Below are 24,065 nucleotides of genomic sequence, written 5' to 3'. Positions count from 1 at the left end.
AGATGAATTTGCACAAGGCTAAAATGCAGTTGGCTACTTTGTTGTAGACAATGTAGAGTGTTCCAGCTTCCAGATGAACACGTCTTTAACAGTCAATGGAACTAAGCTAAGGTGACCAGACGTCTCGATCTCAGTGGAACAGTCACGATTTCTAACAATTTGTCCCATGTCCCGGGGCATTTTTAAAAAGTCCCGATTTTCTGGCTTCATGTTGAAAGCCCAGTGGATTTGCTTAAGAAATCCTAACTGGGGCAAGACAAAAGACACTCTGTCTAAACCCTCTCTCTGTCTCAGTACTTTCATTGAAGATATTAAAATGTTAAAGCAAGAAAATGGATGCCCCCCGCACCCCTTTTACCTCATTTTATAAGAAAAGATGACCCAGTACCATAGAGCTGCAGGAAATAATTGGCTAGAGAAGTAAGGACTGTTTCTTCCTGGATTTCCCAGATGGGAGAGGCACGGAGGTTGGAGGTCGGCTCGTGTGGAAAAAATGGTGGCAAAGTTTCTTTGAAAAATATTTCTCTGGGACTAATAATTTCACCATTTTAATTTGCTCAGTTCTTTGTATTAACATCTACATCATTCTGGATTGACTTGGAATGCCTGCCTCTGGTAAGTGAGCCAGGTTTTTTTCTTTTATTTTTTAATGTATTTTAAAATAATATTTTATTTATTGTGCATAGGATTTTTTAAAATAGTTTTATTCTGTATGGATTCTTTTTTAAATTGTCTTAGACTATTTAAAAAAAGATTCTATCCAAAATAAATCGAAGTGAAACCATTTTTAAAAATTCTATGCACAATACTTTGAAATATATTCTGCATAGAATTTTTAAAAATAATTTTACTTCAATTTATTCTGTGTGGAATAGTTTGAAATGTTTTACTTCAATTTATTCTGTGTGGATTATTTTTTTAAATTGTCTTAGACTATTTAAAAAAAGATTCTATCCAAAATACAAAATACCAGCTGCAGTTATTCACTTAAGAACTGTGGCAAGAAAGGTGGTATAGTGACCAAAGTTACAATGGCATTGAAAAAAGTGACTGATTACCATTTTTCACACTTAGTGACCATTTTCACACTTAGCAACTGTTGCAGCATCCTCATGGTCACGTTTTATATTTGTAAATTGTAGTTATGTTGAAATAAAAAAAATTACAATACTATTTTTTGCGTTATATGAAAATTTTTGTTGCTCCGTATAAAATTTTTAATCAACCCCCTCCCCCCCCCACCCCCGGTCAAAGGTGTCCCTCTTTACCAATCTGAAAATCTGGTCACTTTAAACTAAGCGGCACTAAAATTAATTTGAAATTATTCCTGAATATTTACTTTGCGCTGCTAGAATTCCACAAATACCGCAACCTCGAAGAAATAGCAACTAGCGTACCACACACTATAGCCTTCTTCAGTCTCCAAATATAAAAACTTCAACTCCCATACTTCTCAGCATTGGCTGTACACTCTTGGAATTGCGGCAGCTTCTCCCCACCTCCAGAGGGCGCTGCACTTAGGGCTGAGCCAGAGAGAGAAGCCGCTCGTTCGCAATGAGGGTATAGAGGCGAGCGTCTCTTATACCCTCATTACTTTCACATATCTTACTTTTTCTGATTGAGGGGCGGAGCCACAGGCGAAGGGAGGCTGGAAGGGCGGAAGTCCTGCACCGGCCCTGTTGGGAGAATCTCCAGGTGAGCAGGAACCTATGCCGTGGTGGGGTTCGTCTTAGGTGGGGAAGAAAGCGCCCCGTGAACTTTGGGTGACACCACAGGAGGGAACCCTATCTTGTTACTGGGCTTCGGGGAAATCTTCTAAAAACGAACTATTTGTATACTTAGCAGGATACTGTTATGTAGTTCAGCCAGATAAAGCTTAAGCCATATGACAAAAATGTGGATATTAGCTGCAATAGCAGCAGCGTTTTCAAATGAAGAGCTCGTGTAAACTGTATGGAAATCGCATCAGGTGGATTTTCTTTTCTTTTTCTTTCTTTTTGGTAAAATACTTAACTTAGAAAAGCCATTTCTGTTGGTACCCCTTGTATCTGCATCTTCTGTCTCTCCTAATGTGTTTCTGACTCAAACCTGTATAGAGGTTGCACTGCATAGTATAATTTTTTTTCTTGTTTCATATTTTCCTCCGCTTGTAAGTTCATGCTAAAAGTTAAGGATAATTATAAGCTGCCACTCCCAAACATGGTTAACTAAAACTTTCATCATTTCTAACTAGCATGAGCAATGTTCACTGAAAGTGATGGGAATTGTAGCTCAAAGCTGAAGGTTGTTTTGTGAGGATGAGCCACATTCATGCATTATGTGATACCTCAAACTGCTTTTTGGTTTGCTTGTTTGAGGCATCACATGTTACAAATCCAGGCTTAGCTAAAACTACTACTTGTGGCTTATTCATTAAACAGTGATTAGGAAAGCCATATTTTAGAGCATACTTCTCAACCTTAGCCATTTTAAGATGTGTGGACTTCAACTTCCAAAATTCTCCCAGATATTCTGGGAGTTGAAGTCCATATATCTTAAAATGGCTAAGGTTGAGAAACACTGTTTTAGAGGGATATGTAAGTTCTGACATATTTTCATGTGTGGTATAAAAGTAGAAGAATCTAACCATTCAAGAATTTATGGGGGAAAAAATAGCTCAGTGCTCTGTATTAGAGAAGAGCCTCATTTTATGCCTCCCAAAATTCTGATGGTGAGAAATGCAAGTAACCTGCAGTATAACTGTTCAGATATGCTTAGTATAGGTATAAAGAAAAAACAACAACTGGCCAAACCCAAGGGAAAAAAATAGAGAATGCTAATATTTTCCATATTGTATGGGTTTGGTACAACCCTACCAAGTGTGATCCAGGCCCTCCCTTTGTCACAACTAAATTGTTCCCAACTATTGATTGTTTGAAAATATTAAATAATAGCTGCTTAAAATTTTTTAAAAAGGCAATCTGTTTTATAGTAAAAGTTGTAAGAAAATTGTAAAGTGTAAATAAATGTTTATACACAAATATTAGTGGTCCAATATTAAGAACTTTAGATTTTCTTTTCATTATTTCTAACCCAACAGAACATTGGAACAAATTATATAAAGGCACTTTGCCCATTATTAGAAAAATGTGCAAAAAACAGAAGGAAAATGAACTAGATTTATCTGGGGAGAGTAACTAGAAAAAGAAAAAAAACATATATATATATATATATATATACACAGAGAGAGAGAGAGAGGGAGGGTGGTGGTGGCAGGGAGTGGTAAATGTTCAAATATGAAGAATTGTTTGAACCAGTTGTCTTAGTTTATACTTTACTCTCCATGCAAAATTATATGGTACACTGTAGTTTTAAAAACGCTTTTGCTACTTTTATTTCAGAATTTGCAATGTCTAACAGAAGCATTATCATGACTACAGCCGCTTGTATAGAGAATCTACTGTATAAAAAAAATTACCAAGATATTGGAAGTCATCTTGAATATCTTGAAACAGTTGATATGACTATAAATAATCTCCAAGAAACTGATATTGCCAAAGCTGTTTTCCAAATCCTCAAGAACTGTCCCTCTGTAGTACTGAAAAACAAGTCTAAGCATTTATTGTCGAAATGGAAAACACTTTATAAAAAATACCAATCAATGCATATTAAACCAGGACCCAGTAATATGGAAATATCTTTTAAGAATGATCAGGTAGTCTTGGAGAATAGAAACTTCGGTGAAAAGGGTCAGCTTGAAAAAGTAGATTCTGTCAGTTCTAACAATTGCTTGCCATCAGAAAAGAGTTCAAAAGCTGTTAGAAGTAATGTGCAAGAGGATTATGCAATTCAATCAGAACATCTGGGAGTCACATGCTTGGATAGCAAAATAAACCCATCTGAGGATCCTATTACACCTCTAAGGTCTAAATGCGTAGAACTTCTTAACAAAGCTTTGTGTGACTCTTCAACAAGCAATGAACAAAATGAAAAGCATCACAAAATAGTTGAAGAAATTGAACAGCACATTTTTGCAATGTATGTAAAAAATAATAGAAAATACAAAAACTGTATCAGGAGCAAAGTTTTAAACTTGAAAAATCCTAAAAATTTTCATTTAAAGACTAACTTGCTTTCAGGGGCTCTTAATCCCAAAACATTTGCTGATATGTCTGTGATGGAAATGGCACATGATGAACTGAAAGAGCTCAGGACTTCATTTACCAAGTCATCTGTTCTGGAACATCAGCTCCCCCAAAATATCAGTGGTACACGTACAAGCAAAATAAAATGTAAGCACTGTGAAAAGTATGATTGCACTATTACTGTCATTGCAAGGGGAGCCCTTTTCCTTCCTGGTTGGGTGCAGAATACAAATCCAGATGAACAAATGATGACTTATGTGATTTGTAATAAATGTGGAGAGCAGTGGTACCACAACAGATGGATCTGTTTATGATTGTACATTACTTAGAAGTAAATATAAAATATGGTAATCCAGAGCAAATATTTGAATGTGGAAGTAGTGAAAATGCTTAAATGGTTTTGTGCTGTAATAAAATGATGTGAATTACTGAACAAATGATTGTAAAATATTGGAAATTGTTTAGAAAAGCAGAGTATGACTCAGGCCAGTTCATAATTACAAATCAGCATTACTATAGTATCAATGTCATGCAACTTACAGATAAGAGTATATTTTAAAAGCATTGTTAAGCTAGTAACTTTTTACATTCATTTGAAGACTTAAATCTCTAAGAATGAAGTGTTAAATCTCTAGGAATAAAGTTTCCTGACTATTTCATAATCCTTGAAATTCTTTGATCTTTGGTAGTTCTCATGAGAGGACCCAAGAGAGGTCATAAGGTGTCCTTGATAATAAAGATCTCTCTCCCTCCCTCTTTCCCTCACTCCCTCTCTGTCACACTAACACACACAGACATATGAGATGTCCTTGATATGAAGGCAGTGTAATTTTTGGAAATATGAATAGTTCTGTATGATTTCAGTTCAAGTTGAGGGCAAATCTATTTATTTAGCGTATGGCAAATACATGGACTTGTAGTTGTTTATCAATTGCCATGTATTTAAAGAGCCAGGAGTTCTACAAAGATGTCTAACAACTGTTGTTAATTGCCAATTCTTCAATGTAGTCTGGCTGTCCATTGTTGCTAGTTGTTTGTTTCACACTACCATGCTATCCAGGGTGCACCGCGAGGAGGCGAACTAGCATCACACCCAGTGGTGGGATTCAATTTTTTTAGTACCAGTTCTGTGGGTGTGCTTGGTGGGGGTGGCATGGCTTGGTGGGCATGGCAGGGAAGGATGCTGTAAAATCTCCATTCCCTCCCCACTGTGGGGGAAGGTTACTGCAAAATCCCCATTTCCTCCCAATCAGTTGGGACTCAAGAGGCAGAGAATAGAGGGGGTTGGGCCAGTCAGAGGTGGTATTTACCAGTTCTCCAAACTACTCAAAATTTCCACTAACAGTTATCCAGAACTGGTCAGAACCTGCTGAATAGCATCTCTGACCATACTCCTGAGGGCAAATAATATGTTAATTTAATGTCTTTTATGATAATATAGCTCAATGTATATCATACTAATATTAAAACAGCTTTATTGACTACCTGTAAGTTTCCTGAACCAATTGAATGTGCAGTTTCTTAACCTTTTAAAGACTTTAAGTAGCTTTGAATCCAGAGGACTACCTTTTCCTAGAGCAGCGAGATGCCAGCTGTATTAAGCAAGGTGTTTTGTTATTTTGTACACTAAATTTGCTGATAGGCAGATAGACAGTGGCTATGTGTCAAGTTTCTATCTAATCAGTCACACAGTACTTTTCAATGCTGCATTTTTGTGGAGAATGATAGATTAGATCAATTTTATTCTAAGTGATCAAACTTTATAATTAATACAGGTTTAATGTTTGATTTCTAGGTTTACTCATTATGGTGGTTTGGGGTGTTCCTTATTGGATTCATATTTTATTCTAAGCTTTTACACTAAAGCATTTTAATCCTGCCAATGTAAATAGTTACTAAATAATACTAAAAAAGAATATTACAATTAAAAAAATGATATTTACTGTATATACTCGAGTATAAGCCTAGTTTTTCAGCCCACTTTTTGGGCTGAAAAAGCCGCCTCGGCCTATACTCGAGTCAGTGAAAAATTTGCCCGAAATGGAGGAGAAAAAGGGGCGGGGCCATGCCGCTGGGTGACACTCGTGAATGGCCCAGTGCCCCTGTGAGTTTCCCCTCCCTCTGTGTCAGTTTGCCGCGCAGCGCGCACCGCACCATCCCCCCTCCTCAAGTTCTAATGTAATGCAGGGCTGTCTTACGATTCCCCTTCCTCCCCCTCCTGCCGCTCTGCAACGATGTCCCACCTCCTCCTTGTTATGGCAAGCAGCCACATAGCGATGTCCCACCTCCTCTGGTACAGTGATCCAATGATAGGAATCACTGTGCCGTGTGTCATAGGAGGCGGGACATCGCTCCCGCGGCTGCACGGGACATCATCATCACAGCGGGACATCAGCATCATGAGGTGAGTGAAGTATTTCATTGAATACACCGCTAGTTTACTGTTTTTCTTTGAAATAAATATTCAAAAACATTATTGGTATCTATTTTTATTTTTGAAATTTACCGGTAGCTGCTGCATTTCCCACCCTAGGCTTATACTCGAGTCAATAACTTTTCCAGTTTTTTTGTGGTAAAATTAGGTGCCTCGGCTTATATTCGGGTCGGCCTATACTCGAGTATATACGGTACTCATTAAAATTGTAAGGTTTTTTTTTATTTCTGGAAGATTAATAAACTATTGAAGCATCTTAAAGACTAAAGCATTTATTATGACTTAGGTATTTGTGTTATTAGACTTTATAGCCCAACTCAAAAACATGCATATATGCATGCATACCCATCATACTAATCTCTTCTGAGATAAACATTATGTAAAATTCAGAAAAGAAATGAAAAATAGCAAGCCAAACAAAATAAAGCAAGGGAAAAATTCAATATTTATTTCCCACCTTTATTATTTTTACAAATAACTCAAGGTGGCAAACATCTTCAACACACTTTTCTCCTTCAATTTTCCCCACAACACCAACCCTTTGAGCTGAGTTGGATTGAGAGTGACTGGCCCAAGATCACCCAGGTGGCTTTCATAGCCAAGGGCAGAACTTGAACTCGCAGTCTCTTGCTTTCCAGCCCTGTGGTTTAATCACTAGACAAACTGTCTATCCAGTTTGAAATAATAAAAAAATGAATTTGGTTCAATATCAATATTTATATTTATATTTCTTCATTACATTTTGTTTTTAAAACAAAATTGTTAAGAATCTCATCAACCATCTATTCACAACTTCCTCTGTCTTCCTTTACTCTTAACAAGTTACATATTTGTGATTAATTCCTCCTTCATTTTTCCCCTATGACTAAATTGCCTTTATGTTCTTATTTTGTACTATTTGTTCAAGTTCACACACTACATTGATCTTATGACTTTCCTGACATAACCAGATCTCACTGTCTTATATACTGTATGTGGGCAGAATCATTCTTCTACCTGGTCATTTTACTTTTGACACACACTTCATTCAAACTACTTGTTATCTTTCTCCCAGCATCTGCTGCCACTCCCCCAGCATTTGTAAGCATTCTGCTAAGGTAGAGATATTTATCTACTTGCTTTAATTTTTAGACCATCAATTGTTCACTGAATTTTTCATATCAAGAATAAGTATATTGGTCTTGGGTACATTTCAGATTCATCCTCTGTTCAATCATATAGTTTTTTCATTGGATGCAAATTATTAGGGCTGTAAATAATACAGCATTGGCTGTGTATAAGTGTAAGTTTACATCTCCAAGTAATATATCTCTAACATCACAACTCAGTTTAGTGTGCAACTAAACTTAGTGAAGCAAAGTGAAAATGGCTTTTAAAAAAACTATATTGTTCCATAAGCACTGTGAGGTAAAACAGACATCTCTCTTGAAAATGTGGATGATTAGGTGAGTATTTTATTGATAACCATTATAAAGTTTTGATGCAACATTCAGCACGTGTGCTAGACCAAACCTTTTGCTCTGCCTTCTTCAGTGCTAAGGATAGAGAACGGCTACTTCATACATAGCTGAAATTTGCCTAATGATTTCACACTACAAGTTGCAATGGAAAATATTTTTCCGAAGGCATTTGCGATAAGGCCTCATTTTACTAAATATTGTTTTATAAATCCATAATGATAGCAACTAGATACCTTATATCCTGCAAGTAACTTTTAATTACTTTTCAATGAATTTATTTACTAACATTAGGCTCTCCTTGGAAAAACAATTATGCGTTCATTTTTGTAAAGTTTAATTTCATTATTAGGGTTTCCAGTGATTACTTTGGATCGATTCCATCAAGTATTCCATCTTGATTGTTGGTTCTTAACAATCTTATCCAAGTAGCTTAATTCAAAGGCATGAAATGTCAGAACCTAAGAAAATACTTTATAGACTAGAGCGGCAGAAAACAAAAGAGCTGCAGAAGACTGACTAAGTGTTTCTCAACCTTGGTGACTTTAAGTCCTGTGGACTTCAACGCCCAGAATTCCTGGCTGGTGGATTCTGGGAGTTGAAGTCCACAGGACTTAAAGTCGCCAAGGTTGAGAAACACTGGACTAACTACTTGTTCCGCGAAATTTTCAAACAGGAACGAACGTTATTAGCTTCGCTGTTTTCCAGGGGCCCAGCAAGCAGAGCGGACACACGTAAAGAGGCGGGACGGGGCAGACAGTCTCCAATTAGAACCGCGAGTCTGGAAGAGACGAGGCCCTGTAGCCTAGCAACAGCCTCCTTTCCGCTCAGTTGGGCCGAGAATCGGGGAGGCGAGGCTGTCCTCATCTGATGTCACGTGAGGGCCAATGATTCCGCCCTCATAGCGCAGCCCCGGCCATGTTATTTCCCTCTCAAGCTCCCTCCCTTCCTCTCTGTCGCGGTGTCCGCAAGTGCTGCGGGCCAGTTATCGGCTCTCCGCTTTCTTGACAGGTGAGCGCGCCCCATCTCTGAGTCTGGCCTTTTACCATGGATGGGCTCAAGAAAGAGCCCAGTTCTTCCCGGGCTGCGGTTCCTGGCCCTGAGGACTCCGAGCGTCGGCTTGAGCTTTTCATGGCTGCTTACAGGAGATGGGGAGGAGGCATTAGCGATATTTCCCTCGCCTCCCATCGGTTCTTTAGGAAAGGTTTTTCTGGGGGGTCCGATCGAGAGTGGCTCTTGGTCGCTCCTTGGTGCAAGAGGGAGGTCCTAAGGACTACGTTGCTTGTAGGGACACTCGAAATCCACCCACCTCCTCGGCCACTGGGGGCTGCAGAGTCTCTTGCGAATGGTCCTGGCTGTAGGGCTTCCTAGCGTGAAACTTGAGGAAACAAAGCCTTGGGGGGCGGCAGGTAGCAGTGCCTTATCCAGTACAATTACGCCCCCCCTTTTTTTTAACCTACAGGGAGAAAGTTGTCCTTCTAAGATGCCCCTCTGTTTTTTCCAGTGGCATGATTAAAAGTCCCGTGATCAGAAGGAGACGGCGGTTATGTTGGGAAATTGCTTCACTTCTGTACTTCTCAGTTGGCTCATGACCAAGTTATCCCTGGGGCAAATAAGCCAAACTGATTAAAATCACTGGACTGTGAGGACGGTTCAACAACTTATGTATGTCCTCTTTGTTGCATTTTTCATGTGGAAAATCCATGGCCCCTCGGAGAGATAATCGAGCTACTTAGTTTGCTGCTTTGCCTATTTTTGTTTTGATTAAATTGAGTTTAAAGAAGTATTTTTTCCTCCTATTTGTGCAGTTAAGTGTAAAAAGTGACCTAGGTGATGTACGCTAGATGGATAAGAGAGCAAAATAACATTTTTAGCTGATAATGAAAACAATCAGATTTTAAAAAAATATTTTTCTATTTTAGCTAGATGAAAAATTGTAGACTGTATTTACAGCATGACACAATATTTTAAAAGGAGAACAGTATCTAAAAGCAATTTTTAATTGTAAACTCGGAGTAAGGAACTACCCTGACTTTTGTTTTCAACAAAACCAAATCAATGAAAACTGTAATTAAAGATATAGTGGGCTTTTTTGACCCCAAGCCATAGACTATATAGATCCACTCAAAAGAGGACACAAAGTATGTACTTTTGCTAGGTAAATCTTGCTTTTTTATAGTTCTCAGTTAGATGTAATTAATTTGTTATGCTATATTATACACAACTACTCAAGTTGCTCTTCATAGAATATTTAGCTTTGAATTCTAAATTATTCTAAATTCTAAATATTCTATGTTCAATTTAAAACACTGAATAAAAGTGGTTTAAATTTCTGTTTGAATTCATTGTTGCAGCATTATTAAATATTTCATATATATTATGACATGTTTTGATATATAGTTATGATTTTGTTGTATTTTTCAGTGAACTGTTTCCAAAAGTTCCATATTTATTTAGTGGCACAATGAAGACGCTGGGTTTATTTGTTAAGGAGATATATGGTCAACAGCCCTTGGCAAATTGTTCCAGTGGTTATAGGATTTATAGTGGTTTATAGGATTTAAAGTTCAGCTTTATCATAGTTCTCATAATAATTTCAAAATTCTAATAAAATATTCATACACAATTGTTTATTCATAATGGAAAAAGAGAAGTGTTGAATGTTAGTGATCTATGGCCTCTATTATCTAGATTACTGGAAAATTGCAGTTTTAAATGACATTAAGTATATATGTAGTGAGTTTCTGTATGACTATTTCTATAGGTTTATTTGAATAAGTCTCAAATAACTTGCCTTTTTTCAAGACTTTCAAATATGCATATCAGCTAGACTTATACTAAGTCATGAGTATAATTTAAAGCAGGAGTGTCAAACTGGCGGCCCTGATCCAGTTGCATCCCACCCCTGCTCCGCAAAGGCAAAAAATATCACAATACATCACATGCTGTCACATGACACAATCCAAGTTTGACTCTCATGGTTTAAAGCATCATTTCTAAGACATTTTTCATAGGATTACAGCTATATAATCCTGTATATAGTAGGGATAACATTGTTAAAATAGTAAAACTATTCATAATTGAGTCCAAAAGTTGAGCATTTAATTAATGCTTCTGAAAGTAATGTGGAATATAAAAATTACAATATTAACATTATTCACTATTTCACTAGATATGATTAAATGTAGAATAAAACAATCTACTCCAGAACTAGCAACATGATACCCTTATATTTGTCTAACCAATGGCAAGAGATTGTTGGCAATAGTAATATATTATATCTTAAAGAATCCACTTCATCCCCTCTGTCTGATTTTTATAAATATGTTAATACTTCCTGTAATCATTGGGATACAATGGCCAATATACCGTGTTTCCCCAAAAATAAGACCTATCTCAAAAAATAAACTAGCATGTTTTCTGCCTATGCGCCCAACATAAGCCCTATCCCCAAAATAACCTTGATTTAAGCGCCTGTACAACTGGCTGGCTGCCCATTCTGTCTGGTTGCTCGAGGTGCTGCTGACACAAGATAAGGTGAAGCAAGGAGGTGAATCTTCCCCACGTATACACTGGCTTACCTCAGTGCCCCCGCAGCCAGACCATCCATGCCCCAACAATTGCCTCATGGCATCAGCACCAACAACCATGTGCAGCAAGAGCCCATGTGGCTGCTGACCCACTTCTTACAGTGCGCCACCAGAGCAGGATGCTGGACAACATGCTGGTGCCACAGCCGTGAGGCAGGAGAGGTGGAGCTACCCCACGCACCCCACATCAGCTTGCCTCAGGGCCCCCACAACCAGTCCATCCATTCCCTGACAATTGCCTTGTGAGGCAGCTCAACCCCCTGCGTCGCTTTGTCACGGCACCAGCGTGTCACTCGGCCTCCTGCTCTGGTGCCATAGCGGGCTGGAAAAAATGGGCTGGCGGACACGCAGGGTCTTGCTGGATGGGCTGCCTGAGTCACTACTACAAGGTGAGGCAGGTGTTGGGATGTGACTAGCTAGAGGTGCATGCTTGGTGTATCGTGCTCTGAGTGACACAAAGTAACCACTTCGTGCAGGTACTGAAGCCCTTGAAACCTATCAGAGAGCTAAAACTTTGTGAGTTAAGTTCCTGGTTTTTGCTTTTCTTGTTATAGATCAGCAAGGTATATGAAACATTTCATGAAATAAATGTATTGCCAGTTTTGAGTCCTTGAGTCCGCCCCGAGTCTCTCGGGAGTAGGGCGGCATACAAGCCAAATAAACCTAACCTTATGTTTCGATTTAGGACATAACTGGACCAGTAGTTCCAGCCCATCCAGCTGCAAAGACACATGTACATAAATACATGATATTGCTGGTTTATGCAAATTTTCACTCATTTGGATGCAAATATCTCAATTTTGTAATTTTTAATTTTTTTTATGTCATTGGAAAGAACGTCATTTCTGCTACAAAACTCGCCATACTTCACTTTTGGATCCAGCCTTCTTTTGGTCAGAATTAAGGCCCAAAGATATTCATAATTTGCACACATGGATGCTCTGTTAAAAAAGGTTACCTTTACCACCAGACTGTTTGACATATACATGAGCTAGAGGTGTAAAATTTCACAGTTCAGCTGAATTTATTGTGCTGACCATGCTTTCAGTATATGATACTCTTAAGATATAAATCCATAAATCAATCATCAAGGATGTTGCAAAACTGTGGTATATTATTTACCTTGTATTGGTTAGTGATGGCTAAGCCACTTGCCAATTTAATAAAATTGGCAACTCTATCACCTAGGGGGGCATTCCTGATACCAGGCAAGGTATTAGCCATGGGTTTGCAGACTTGAAGAAAAAAAACAAGAAAAGTCAGTGTATCATCGTTGAAGAAACAATGTACACACAGAGCAGTAATTAGCTTTGTTTGTCTGCAGGCAATTCTATTCACCTTTCTACTTGACATGGAATGACCCAAAGGGTAACTTAATATAAAATATTCATATGAAGTTTAAATTCTGAATGTTATGTTGTTGCTTCCTCCCTCTCACTTACTAGTGAATAGTAAAAATACATAAGAATTCAATTTAATTTTAAAAAATGGGTATGCAAAGGTTTCATTTCACTGAAAACACGTTGAAAGTAGTGAAATTTAATATGTGCTTAAGTAATGTATAAGAATAATTTGATTATAACTTCCTTTGGAACATATTAAGTATATTCCATATTATAGTAAAACAAAGTATATTAATTTTAAAATGCATACTTGGCAATATGTTTTCAGTAGTAATACAACCTCTCTCTTTTTTGGCAGGTATTTAATTATGATTTACACTGAACAGTAAAGGTAATTATTTTTATCAAATGTTTCATATAGTAATAATAGTTATATTTAAATGATAAATAAAACATTTGTGACAAAAATGTAAATATGATCATTTTATGGCTATGCATATCCAGATAAAGAAAAGTAGCAAAGGAAGATTAGATATTTATCTAGATGTTACAGATAATGAATGTTGAAAAGAGGTTTCAAATAGACTATTTTCCAATGTTTATGTTGTGATATTCATGTTTAGAAAAAAAAAATCCAAAATGACTTGACTGAGAAGACAACTACAAATGCAGTAAATTCAAAGTAACAAATATATTTATTTATTAAATTTATATGCCACCTCTCTCAAACTTCGAAGTGACTCTGAGTGGCAGAGTAGTAATAACAAATGCAGTACAATAGCAGAGTTGGAAGGGACCTTGGAGGTCTTCTAGTCCAACCCCCTGCCTAGGCAGGAAACCCTATACCGTTCCAGACAAATGGCTATCCAACATCATCTTAAATACTTCCAGTGTTGGGACATTCGCAACTTCTGGAGGCAAGCTGCTCCACTGATTAATTGTTCTAACTGTCAGGAAAATTCTCCCCAGTTTTAAGTTGCTTCTCTCCTTGATTAGTTTCCACCCATTGCTTCTTGTTCTATCCTCAGGTGCCTTGGAGAATAGTTTGGCTCCCTCTTCTTTGTGGCAACCCCTGAGCTATTGAACACTGCTATCATGTCTCCCCTAGTCCTTCTTTTCCTTAAACTAGACATACTCAGTTCCTGCAACCATTCTTCATATGTTTTAGTCTCCAGTCCCCTAATCGTGGCGACCAAAAGTGAATGCAGTATTCCAAGTGTGGCCTTACCAAGGCATTATAAAGTGGTATTAACACTTCACGTGATCTTGATTCTATCCCTCTGTTTATGTAGCCTAGAACTGTGTTGGCTTTTTTGGCAGCTGCTGTACATTGCTGGCTCATATTTAAATGGTTGTCCTCTAGCACTCCAAGATCCCTTTCACAGTTACTACTGTTGACCAAGGTACCGCCTATACCTGTGCATTTCGTTTTTCTTGTCTAAATGTAGAACCTTACTTTTTTCACCATTGAATTTCATTTTATTAGATAGTTCAATGTTCAAGTTTGTCAAGATCCTTCTGTATCTTAAGCCTGTCTTCTGGAGTGTTGGCTATTCCTGCCAGCTTGGTGTCATCTGCAAATTTGATGAGTTCCCCATTTATTCCCTCATCCAAATCATTGATGAAGATGTTGAAGAGTACTGGGCCTAAAACAGAGCCTTGGGGTACTCCACTGCATACTTCCCTCCATGTAGGTGCAGTTGCATTGAGGACTACACGTTGAGTGCGGTTGGTCAGCCAGTTACGAATCCATCTGGTGGTGATGCTGTCCAACCCACATTCTTCTACTTTATCTAGTAGTAGGTTATGGTCTACCTTATCAAATGCCTTACTGAAGTTCAAGTAAACTATATTGATGGCATTCCTCTGGTCCACTAATTTTGTCACTTTGTCAAAGAATGCAATAAGATTAGTCTGGCATGATCTGTTTTTAAAATTATATTTTACTATATAATAATACGTACAGATAAAAACAATTATAAATTTAAAAATAGATTAAAATTACAAAATCAAAAGTAAATATCATAGTTTTCCAAGTATAAGACGCTCCAAAGTATAAGACACACCTAGCTTTTGGGGAGGAAAACAAGGGAAAAAATCTGCCTCTGCCTTCCAGCAATTTTCCACCTTGCAGCAAACAGTACAGACAATATACACTGTTTGTGGTGTTACATTTCAGACTATACTTGTACAGATGCTGTTAAAATTGATGTGGCTTTCTGGAAGTATACACTATTCTCTGCTATTTAAAAGAAGATACAATAGCACTGAGTCTCTTCAGATCAAGCATTTATTTTAAAAAGCTTCATTCTGTTAAGTTGTCTAGAACAATAATAAAGCAGTCTTTAAAAAATAAGTCTAATAATTTGAACATTCTGTAGGCATTTATACTTATTGACTTACCTCCTTGCAGCAAACAGCCTGTTTCAGTGTAGCCTGATTAGAAGAAGAAAAAATCTGCCTCTGCCTCCCAGCACTTGCAGCAAACAGCCTGTTTCAATTTCAGTTTCAGCAGGGCCTCACGATGATCAGCTGTTTCAGGCTGCAAGTATTGCCATAGCCCCATGCATGCCATAGGTGGCACGTGGAGCCATTTGTTAGGTCACGCAAGGCGTTGCCTAGTCAGCTGACTTTGGCCTTCTTTTTTGGCCATTTTTCTAAATCTAATTTTTCTTTAATCTAAACTCAGTACCCCATAATGACAAAATGAAAACAATTTTAGAAATGTCTGTAAATTTATTAAAAAGAAAGAAAAACCTCAAATATCACATTGGCATAAGTATTCAGACTCTTCACTCAATATTTTGCTGAAGCACCTTTTGCAGCAATTGTCTATGGCAGCGATGGCGAACATTTTTTGGCTCGCATGCCATAAGGGGGGGGACTGCAGGGGGGTTGTGTGCGGGCGTGCCGCACCCATAATACAATGTGCAACGCCCCCAGTGCGCATGAGAGGCGCTTCCTATTTTTTGCATGCATTTTTCGCCCTCCCCAGGCTCCAGAGGCTTTATAGGAGCCTGGGGAGGGTGAAAACAGCCTCCCCCGCCCCCCGGAGGCCCTCCGGAGACTTCAGGGATCTTCAGGAGGCTTCTGTTCCTAAACTTTTGGTTTGCCCATATGGCCGGGGTTTTTTGCGCTCCAGAGGCTTCAGGGAAGCTCCTGAAGCCTCCAAAGGGCCTCCGGGGGGGGGGGGGCAAGGCTCCTTTCGCCCTCCCCAGGCTCCTATAAAGCCTCTGGATACTGGGGAGAGCGAAAAATGGCTTTAAAAAAGGCTGAACTCAGTTGGCCAGCACATGCATGCGTGCTGGCCATCTGACAGGGCCACGCCTCACATGCCCTGACAAATGGCCGGCACGCATGCCATAGATTCGCCATCCCGGGTCTATGGAGATACTCAGTCATCCAGGTCATGGTTGTCCCAAAGGTGGTTTTTCAAGAGACAACTGGACCAGGAAGCCACCTTTGGTAGCAATTAAAGCCTTGAGTCCTTTTGGGTATGACATGACAAGCTTTACACACCTAGATTGGGGGATTTCCTGCCATTCTTCCTTGTAAATCTTCTCAAACTCAATCAGGTTGGATGGCGACCATCGGTGGACAGCCATTTTCAGATCCTACCTGAAATGTTTGATAGGGTTTAAGTCTGGGCTCTGGTTGGGCCAATTTAGAACATTCATAGAGTTCTTCCTTAGCCACGCCTGTGTTGCCTTGGCTGTGTGCTTAGGATTGTTGTCATGTTGGAAAATGAATCTTAGGCTCAGTCTGAGGTCCTGAGTGCTGTGGAACAGGTTTTCATGGAAGATATCCCTGTAGTTTGCTCCATTCAGCTTTCCCTCCACCTGAAAAACACCCCCACAGCATGATGCTGCCACCACTATGCTTCGCTGTTTGGATGATATTGGGCAGGTGATGAGTGGTGCCTGGTTTCCTCCAGACATAACATTTAGAATTGAGGACAAACAGTTCAATCTTAGTTTCATCAGACCAGAGAATCTTCTTCCTCACTTCCTGAAAGTCCTTTAGGTGCTGTTTTGCAAACTCCAAGTGGGCTTTCATGTGTTTTGCACTGAGGAGAGGCTTCCATCTAGCCAATCTGCCACACAGCTGAGATTGATGGAGGGCTGCAGTGATGGTTGCCCTTCTGGAACTCTGTCCCATCTCCACACAGGATCGCTGGAGCTCAGAGTGACCATTGAGTTCTTGATCACCTCTCTTACTAAGGTTCTTCTTCCCCAATTGCTTAGTTTGACTGGACAACCAGCTCTTGGAAGAGTCCTGGTTGTGCCAAACGTCTACCATTTGAGAATTATGGAGGCCACTGTGCTCTTTGGAACCTTCAGTGCAGCAAAACTTTTATTGTAGCTTTCCCCAGATCTGTGCCCTGTAATAATCCTGCAAGATCTGTCACAGTCTGGTCACTTAGGGGGAAAAAAACCTCGACTCCATTTGAATTTTTTTATTTTAATTTTTTTTTATTAGATTATAGAATAAAATATGAAAGCAAATAGGACAAAGTGGGGAGGAGAAAGGGATAGAAAACTGAGGAGGGGAGGGAAAGAAAAAAAGTTGAATTCTGACTCCCTCTGTGGCAGTAGAACAAAGCATTATCATTGAACCTCAACTTTTTACTTTTACATAATATAAACTAGTCATTTCTATAACAAAAAAAATCTAATCAGTAATCGACTCCATTTGATTGAAGTAAAAGGTACTTTTACTAAAAGATGCCGGTTGCAGTAAAGTCAGGCAGAATTTGAGTTTCATAGGCAGCACACATTTTTTTTCATTCCCTGTCCCTCTCCCCATGACCAGTCCAAATCCAGCCAATGTGATGCCACTGAGATGTTTTGGAAACACTGAGGTGTTTGGGCTGGTAAATTTCCATACCTGGAAGATGTCTGGCATGAACCGGTTCCATGTTGATCTGCTCTTCCTCAGCTATTATTCCTCCCTCCTTGATTCCCACAATAAATACATACAGGATTATTGCCCATTTGTCCTCCCCCCCCCCAGTGTTCCCCCCTCCCCAGTTTTTTGATGGCAGGGCGTCAGCGATGCGCCAAGCTAATAATGTTATTAGCTTGGCGGACTGACAAATCCTGTTTTTATAATTTTAAAAAATTGATTTGCCATGTTTTCTGCATGTAGATACAGAGACAATATTATTTTAGAGCAGGGGTCTGCAACTCAAAGAGCCATTTAGACCCGTTTCTCACAGAAAACACAAAATTTGGGTCGACATGGCCAACTTGACATCACTCACTCCCACCCTGCCACATGACCCGCCACCCACCCAGCCATGCCTACCCAGGTTTTGTGGCTCCTGGTGTCTTCTATGGGAAACAGGTATTTTATCTCTGTGTCTCTCTCTTTCTGTCTCATCTCTCTCTTCCTCTCGTGTGTGTGTGTGTGTGTGTGTGTGTGTGTGTGTGTGTTTGTATGTGTGTTCCCTCTTGAACCATTTCCAAAAACAGGTTTTTTGTTTTTTTGATTTTGTTTTTTGCTGATGATGTTATTCTTTTTGGGGTGCTTTTAAACATGGATTAAATCAAGAGTCATTTCAGGTTCCCAGATAAATGAAGCTCTTTTGTCCCCCTGCTGTAGCTCCCTGTTGGCTGAACCCACCACTGGCTGGCCCCGCCCCTCACCCTTCCCTCCCAGTCACTCCTTGCCTGGCCTGAGAAGGTGGGGGATGGAGGGAGATGGAGACTCGCTCCATATTCCAGAGCGGGAGCAAAGTGCCCCTGTACTTGCCTCATCTTGCGGGCACTTCTTCTGGCCTTTGTTGATGCTGCGCACATCTTGGTCACTGGGGAATATGTGCAACTTGCTCACTGCCCTGGCTCAGCTGCGGCCGATGCTGCTTCTGTTGCTGCCACCATGGCCTGTCCACTGCTCTTGTAGTATCTTGCACAACACAGTTAAATTTAGTGTGCTTCACAATGGGGAAAACGGTGTCTACTCTTCCTCCTGGAGCCCATTATGACATGGAGCATCGGCCACAGCTGGGCCGGGCCAGTGTCTTTGGGTGGCGAGCAAGTCGTGTGTCTTCCCGTGCGATCTAGGTGCGTGCATTACCAACAAGGGCCAGAAGAAGCCCCCGCGAGATGAGGCAAGTACAGGGGCACCAGTGACATGCGGTGAGGTTTATGGCTGGTGAGGCACTGACACAGGGGTTTCAATTTTTTTTAGACTTGTGGACTTCAACTCCCAGAATTCCACAGCCAGGCATGCTCAGTTCTGATTTAAAGCGACAGCATTTGTTTTTCTCCTTTGTGAAAAAGTTTCCTTCATTCTTTTTCTTCTCCCTCCCCCTCCTTCTCTCCCTCCCTCCCCACTCTCTCAAACAGACACACGCACACAGAGAAGTTGGATTGGACTATCTCCTTCCCTCTCTCACTCTCAAACAAACACAGAAGTTGGATTGGAGCCGATCCGAGCCTTTGATTGCAGGCGGAGCCACGTTGCCTTTTCAAACTTGTAATCAGTGAAGCTGGGCTTACATAGTTTTATCAAGCTGTGTGTGTGTGTGTATGTGTGTGTGTGTGTGTGTGTGTGTGTGTTTGAAAAGGCAACGTGGCTCTGCCTGCAATCAAACTACACTTGGGGAGGGATCTACATGAGGATGAAGTTTGAATTCCTCCCCCTCCGACCTACATGTACTTTTTCCAGCTGTTTCAGAGAGGATTTCAACTCTGCTCTTGCCTGCCATCATGAAAAGAAAAAAAATGTAAAAGGAAAAAGGCAAGAGCTGAGGTCAGGCTGAACTAGTTGCTGCCAGAGTCACCGTGGATGACTGCTTAACTGTTTAAAAAAGCCTCTAAAAAAACGGCCTCTACAGGAGGAGGCAGGAAAACGACGTGCCTCCTCTACGTCAGGAATTTTTCGGCTTTTAACCCTTGCTTAACTCTGCTCGAGTGTTCATAAAACACCAGTTGTTCTCCTGCCTCCTGTAGAGGGCACTTTTTAGAGGCTTTTTTAAACAGTTAAGCACTAAGTAGAGTCATCCACTGTGACTCTGGCAGCAACTACCTCAGCCTTTTTCCTTTTACATTTTTTTTTCTTTTCATGATGACAGTGGTGAGGCTCTGCCTCCCCTGCCTCTCCTGACTGCACGTCCCCCACTGTCACCCTTACCTTCTCAGGCCAGGCCAGGTGTGACTGGGATGGAAGGGTGGGGGGGCGGGGCCATCAAGTGGTGGGTTCAGCTGACAGGGAGCCACAGCAGGGGGACCAAGATCCACATGTGGCTCCAGAGCCGCAGGTTGCCGACACCCATTGTAAAGGAAAAGATATTCATTGAACATTAACAAAGATTTACTTTATCCAGGATTTCATTTGAAATAGTATCACTACATTTTTACAGTAATTGTTTTCTCTAATTCTCCTTAATGAGTGAACATTTCATTTACCGTATATACTCGAGTATAGGCCGACCCGAATATAAGCCGAGGCACCTAATTTTACCACAAAAAAACTGGAAAAGTTATTGACTCGAGTATAAGCCTAGGGTGGGAAATGCAGCAGCTACCGGTAAATTTCAAAAATAAAAATAGATACCAATAATGTTTTTGAATATTTATTTCAAAGAAAAACAGTAAACTAGCGGTGTATTCAATGAAATACTTCACTCACCTCATGATGCTGATGTCCCGCTGTGATGATGATGTCCCGTGCAGCCGCGGGAGCGATGTCCCGCCTCCTATGACACACGGCACAGTGATTCCTATCATTGGATCACTGTACCAGAGGAGGTGGGACATCGCTATGTGGCTGCTTGCCATAACAAGGAGGAGGTGGGACATCGTTGCAGAGCGGCAGGAGGGGGAGGAAGGGGAATCGTAAGACAGCCCTGCATTACATTAGAACTTGAGGAGGGGGGATGGTGCGGTGCGCGCTGCGCGGCAAACTGACACAGAGGGAGGGGAAACTCACAGGGGCACTGGGCCATTCACGAGTGTCACCCAGCGGCATGGCCCCGCCCCTTTTTCTCCTCCATTTCGGGCAAATTTTTCACTGACTCGAGTATAGGCCGAGGCGGCTTTTTCAGCCCAAAAAGTGGGCTGAAAAACTAGGCTTATACTCGAGTATATACAGTAAAATAAAATCTTGGCGACCCCCTTGGACTATAGCACATGGGGCTCCTCTGTTTTCCACTGTCTCCCAGAGTTTTCATTCATGTTCATTGTGTTGATTACACTAACCATCTCATTCTCTGCTGTCCCCTTTTCCTTTTGTCTTCGATTGTTCCCACCATCTGGGTCTTTTCCAATGAGTCCACTCTTCTCATTAGGTAGCCAAAATATTTCAGCTTCAGTCTCTGCCTTTCCAAAGGTCAGTATTCTCCATTAGAATACTGTATGAATTTCTGCCTAATTTGTGGAATATGCAGTATCTAATTGTACTAAAATCAGTCTTCTGTTCTTTTTGATGAATAAAGAAAATATTTTTGATTGATTCACTCAAATATAGAGTTAATATTTCATGTTTAATTTATGTTGAAATGTTTGCAACATGTGAGTTTTGTTTTATTTTGCAGATCTGGAGATCATAAAAGATCTATTCTTGAAACAATGGCAACAAAATCATCGCTCCTTAAAGTAATCCTTTTAGGAGATGGAGGAGTTGGAAAGAGTTCAATTATGAACAGATATGTTACTAACAAATTTGATACCCAGTTATTCCATACAATAGGTGTAGAATTCTTAAATAAAGATCTGGAAGTGGATGGACACTTCGTCACAATGCAGATATGGGACACTGCAGGCCAGGAACGGTTTAGGAGCTTGAGGACTCCCTTCTATCGAGGTTCTGACTGTTGCCTTCTCACTTTCAGTGTAGATGATTCTCAAAGCTTCCAAAATCTGAGCAACTGGAAAAAAGAATTCATTTACTATGCAGATGTGAAGGAGCCTGAAACATTTCCTTTTGTGATACTGGGTAATAAAGTTGATATAACTGAAAGACAAGTATCTACAGAAGAAGCCGAGGTCTGGTGCAGAAACAATGGAAACCATCCTTACTTTGAAACAAGTGCAAAAGATGCCACTAATGTTGCAGCAGCTTTTGAGGAAGCTGTCCGAAGAGTTCTTGCTACTGATGATAGATCAGATCACTTGATTCAAACAGATACAATAAATCTTCACCGAAAGCCCAAACCTAGTTCATCATGCTGTTGACTATTTAGCTTTATCTCTTGGTTCAATATCATTCTTAACTTGGAATAATAGAACATATGATTCATTGGATGACACATAATATATTAAACTGTAATATTTTACTGCTTTATGTGCTGGCCAGAAGATTCTCTTCTATGTGACCTATTGCTAAATAAATGGTATCTGACATTTGGGGAAGGTATTAACTCAAGAATTCATTTAATTTAAATGTTGTTTGAATAATAAATTATATACTAAAACTTGAAAGTTCTAGAAGCACTACTTGGGGACTCAGTTGAGGAATAGAAATTTTATATCTATGTGTATATTTTGAGGTCACTAATTCATGGTTTACTTCACTAAACCTTTTACATAAAGCAATATTAGTAGATAGTACATTCTTATTCACGATTGCATCTTTAATCTATTTTTTTTAAATCTGATTTAATATAAACATTTTAAGGGCTTTTGCTATTTGCCTAGTGTCACTGAGCTGCCTGTAGATTTTAAGTTAGATAATAAATCTGCATATATGGAGCCTGTGTGTGTTTGTCTTTATCTGCTCTTCTTGCCCAACACTGGGCAATAGATAATACATTACTAGGTTTATTTAAAAAAAGTTGGCTGCAGTATGTCTTAAATCTTGACATAAGTTGTCAGGTTTTTAAACTACATTAGCTTGACTCAGTTTTGATTGAAAATATGTGAATGAAATCCCAGACAGATTTGTTGAGTTTTCGGTGAGAATTACAGTCTTTGACTTTATGGCCACAATTGAGTCCAAAATTTCTGTTGCTAAGCAAATCAGTTTTGCTCTATTTTACCTTTCTTGCCACAGTTATTAAATGAATCACTGCAGTTGCTAAATTAGTACCATGGTTGTTAAGGGAATCTGACTTCCACATTGACTTTGCTTGTCAGGCCGCAAAAGGTGATCACACGATCCCCAGAGATTACAACTGTCATATATATACAGTTACCAGATGCCTGAATTTTGGTTATGTGACCATGGGGATATTGCAATGGTCATTAAGTATGAAAATGTTGTATGTCACTTTTTTCAGTGACATTGTAACTTTAGATCTGTCACTAAACTAATAAATTGTGAGTCAAAAACTACCTGTATACTACATCTTAATACTTAAATCTTAATACTAATGTAGAGCTAACTTGGAATAAGACAACTTGCAAATTACATGATGTTTACAAATACCATGTAAATGAAATGTTCACTGCTCAAACATCTCTATTCCATTTCCAATTATACTATCTTTACATTTCTATCTTGTTATATATTTTTATAGTTACATATGCTAGTCCAGTGGCTAACCTTTTCATCGCTGTGTGCAATGTGCGCATGACCCCCCTGCGCACACCCCACGCATGACCCCCACACATGTGCCCTGTCCCCCCGTACACGCGCAGCAAAGACCCAAAAACCAACTGGGCGGCAGAAGACCTGCATGCATGTGCAGTGGAGCTGAGCTGGGGCAATAGCTTACAAACCCGCAGAGAGGGCTCTATGTGCCACCTGTGGCATGTGTGCCATAGATTTGCCATCACACTAGTCTGTATTACTATTCCCCTGCTGTTTAGATGCTATTTTAGTAAAAAGCAGAATATGCTCAAGTAAGTACACTGATGTAGTTTTAGGGGACGGCACCACATTATTCAATAAATTTAAGAACAGAACTTGTTCTATCTATCATTTTTTTTAAACACCCCATCTCATTGTACAGGTAGTCCTTGAGTTACAAATGTAACCCATTCCATTTGTAACCCAAGGATTCATGGGAGTGTATCTCGGTATCTTGAACGGGATCACTCCCTTCTTTTGCCCACACAATCACTAATCAAATGCAAGGCTCGTTAAGTGTACATTAGGTCTTTCAGGGTGAGGAAGGACATGGGGAGTCTAGTAATGGAACAAGCCAACTCTTTTAAGACCACCCAAGGCCT

The 24,065-nt window shown here is 39.8% G+C and overlaps 2 protein-coding genes across 5 annotated transcripts; both read left to right on the top strand.

The window, feature by feature from the left end:
- The first annotated feature begins 1,547 nt into the window (after positions 1 to 1,547).
- On the top strand, positions 1,548 to 5,262 carry TCEANC (transcription elongation factor A N-terminal and central domain containing). 2 transcript variants are annotated; one of them, XM_032226120.1, is made up of 2 exons: positions 1,548 to 1,695; positions 3,381 to 5,259. In XM_032226120.1, the coding sequence occupies exon 2, from the start codon at positions 3,389 to 3,391 to the stop codon at positions 4,436 to 4,438; it is 1,050 nt and encodes a 349-aa protein (XP_032082011.1). In that variant the 5' UTR covers positions 1,548 to 1,695; positions 3,381 to 3,388; the 3' UTR covers positions 4,439 to 5,259. The 2 variants fall into 2 exon arrangements, with proteins under 2 accessions (XP_032082011.1, XP_032082010.1); XM_032226119.1 differs by having other exon boundaries at positions 1,694 to 1,969; positions 3,381 to 5,262.
- A 3,600-nt stretch (positions 5,263 to 8,862) lies between these two features.
- On the top strand, positions 8,863 to 22,643 carry RAB9A (RAB9A, member RAS oncogene family). 3 transcript variants are annotated; one of them, XM_032226653.1, is made up of 4 exons: positions 8,863 to 9,026; positions 9,520 to 9,680; positions 13,307 to 13,339; positions 21,488 to 22,643. In XM_032226653.1, the coding sequence occupies exon 4, from the start codon at positions 21,522 to 21,524 to the stop codon at positions 22,125 to 22,127; it is 606 nt and encodes a 201-aa protein (XP_032082544.1). In that variant the 5' UTR covers positions 8,863 to 9,026; positions 9,520 to 9,680; positions 13,307 to 13,339; positions 21,488 to 21,521; the 3' UTR covers positions 22,128 to 22,643. The 3 variants fall into 3 exon arrangements, with proteins under 3 accessions (XP_032082544.1, XP_032082543.1, XP_032082542.1); XM_032226652.1 differs by having other exon boundaries at positions 9,478 to 9,680; XM_032226651.1 differs by lacking the exon at positions 9,520 to 9,680 and having other exon boundaries at positions 8,869 to 9,026.
- Positions 22,644 to 24,065: the final 1,422 nt, after the last annotated feature.

The sequence above is a fragment of the Thamnophis elegans genome, chromosome 11 (assembly GCF_009769535.1).
Source record: "Thamnophis elegans isolate rThaEle1 chromosome 11, rThaEle1.pri, whole genome shotgun sequence".
Classification (NCBI taxonomy): domain Eukaryota; kingdom Metazoa; phylum Chordata; class Lepidosauria; order Squamata; family Colubridae; genus Thamnophis; species Thamnophis elegans.
Note: the sequence above shows the minus strand (reverse complement) of the source record. Positions and strands in the feature narration are given on the sequence as shown.

Excerpts from the sequence above, each read along its gene's own strand:
- RAB9A (XM_032226653.1), top strand. The coding sequence starts at position 21,522 with ATGGCAACAAAATCATCGCTCCTTAAAGTAATCCTTTTAGGAGATGGA.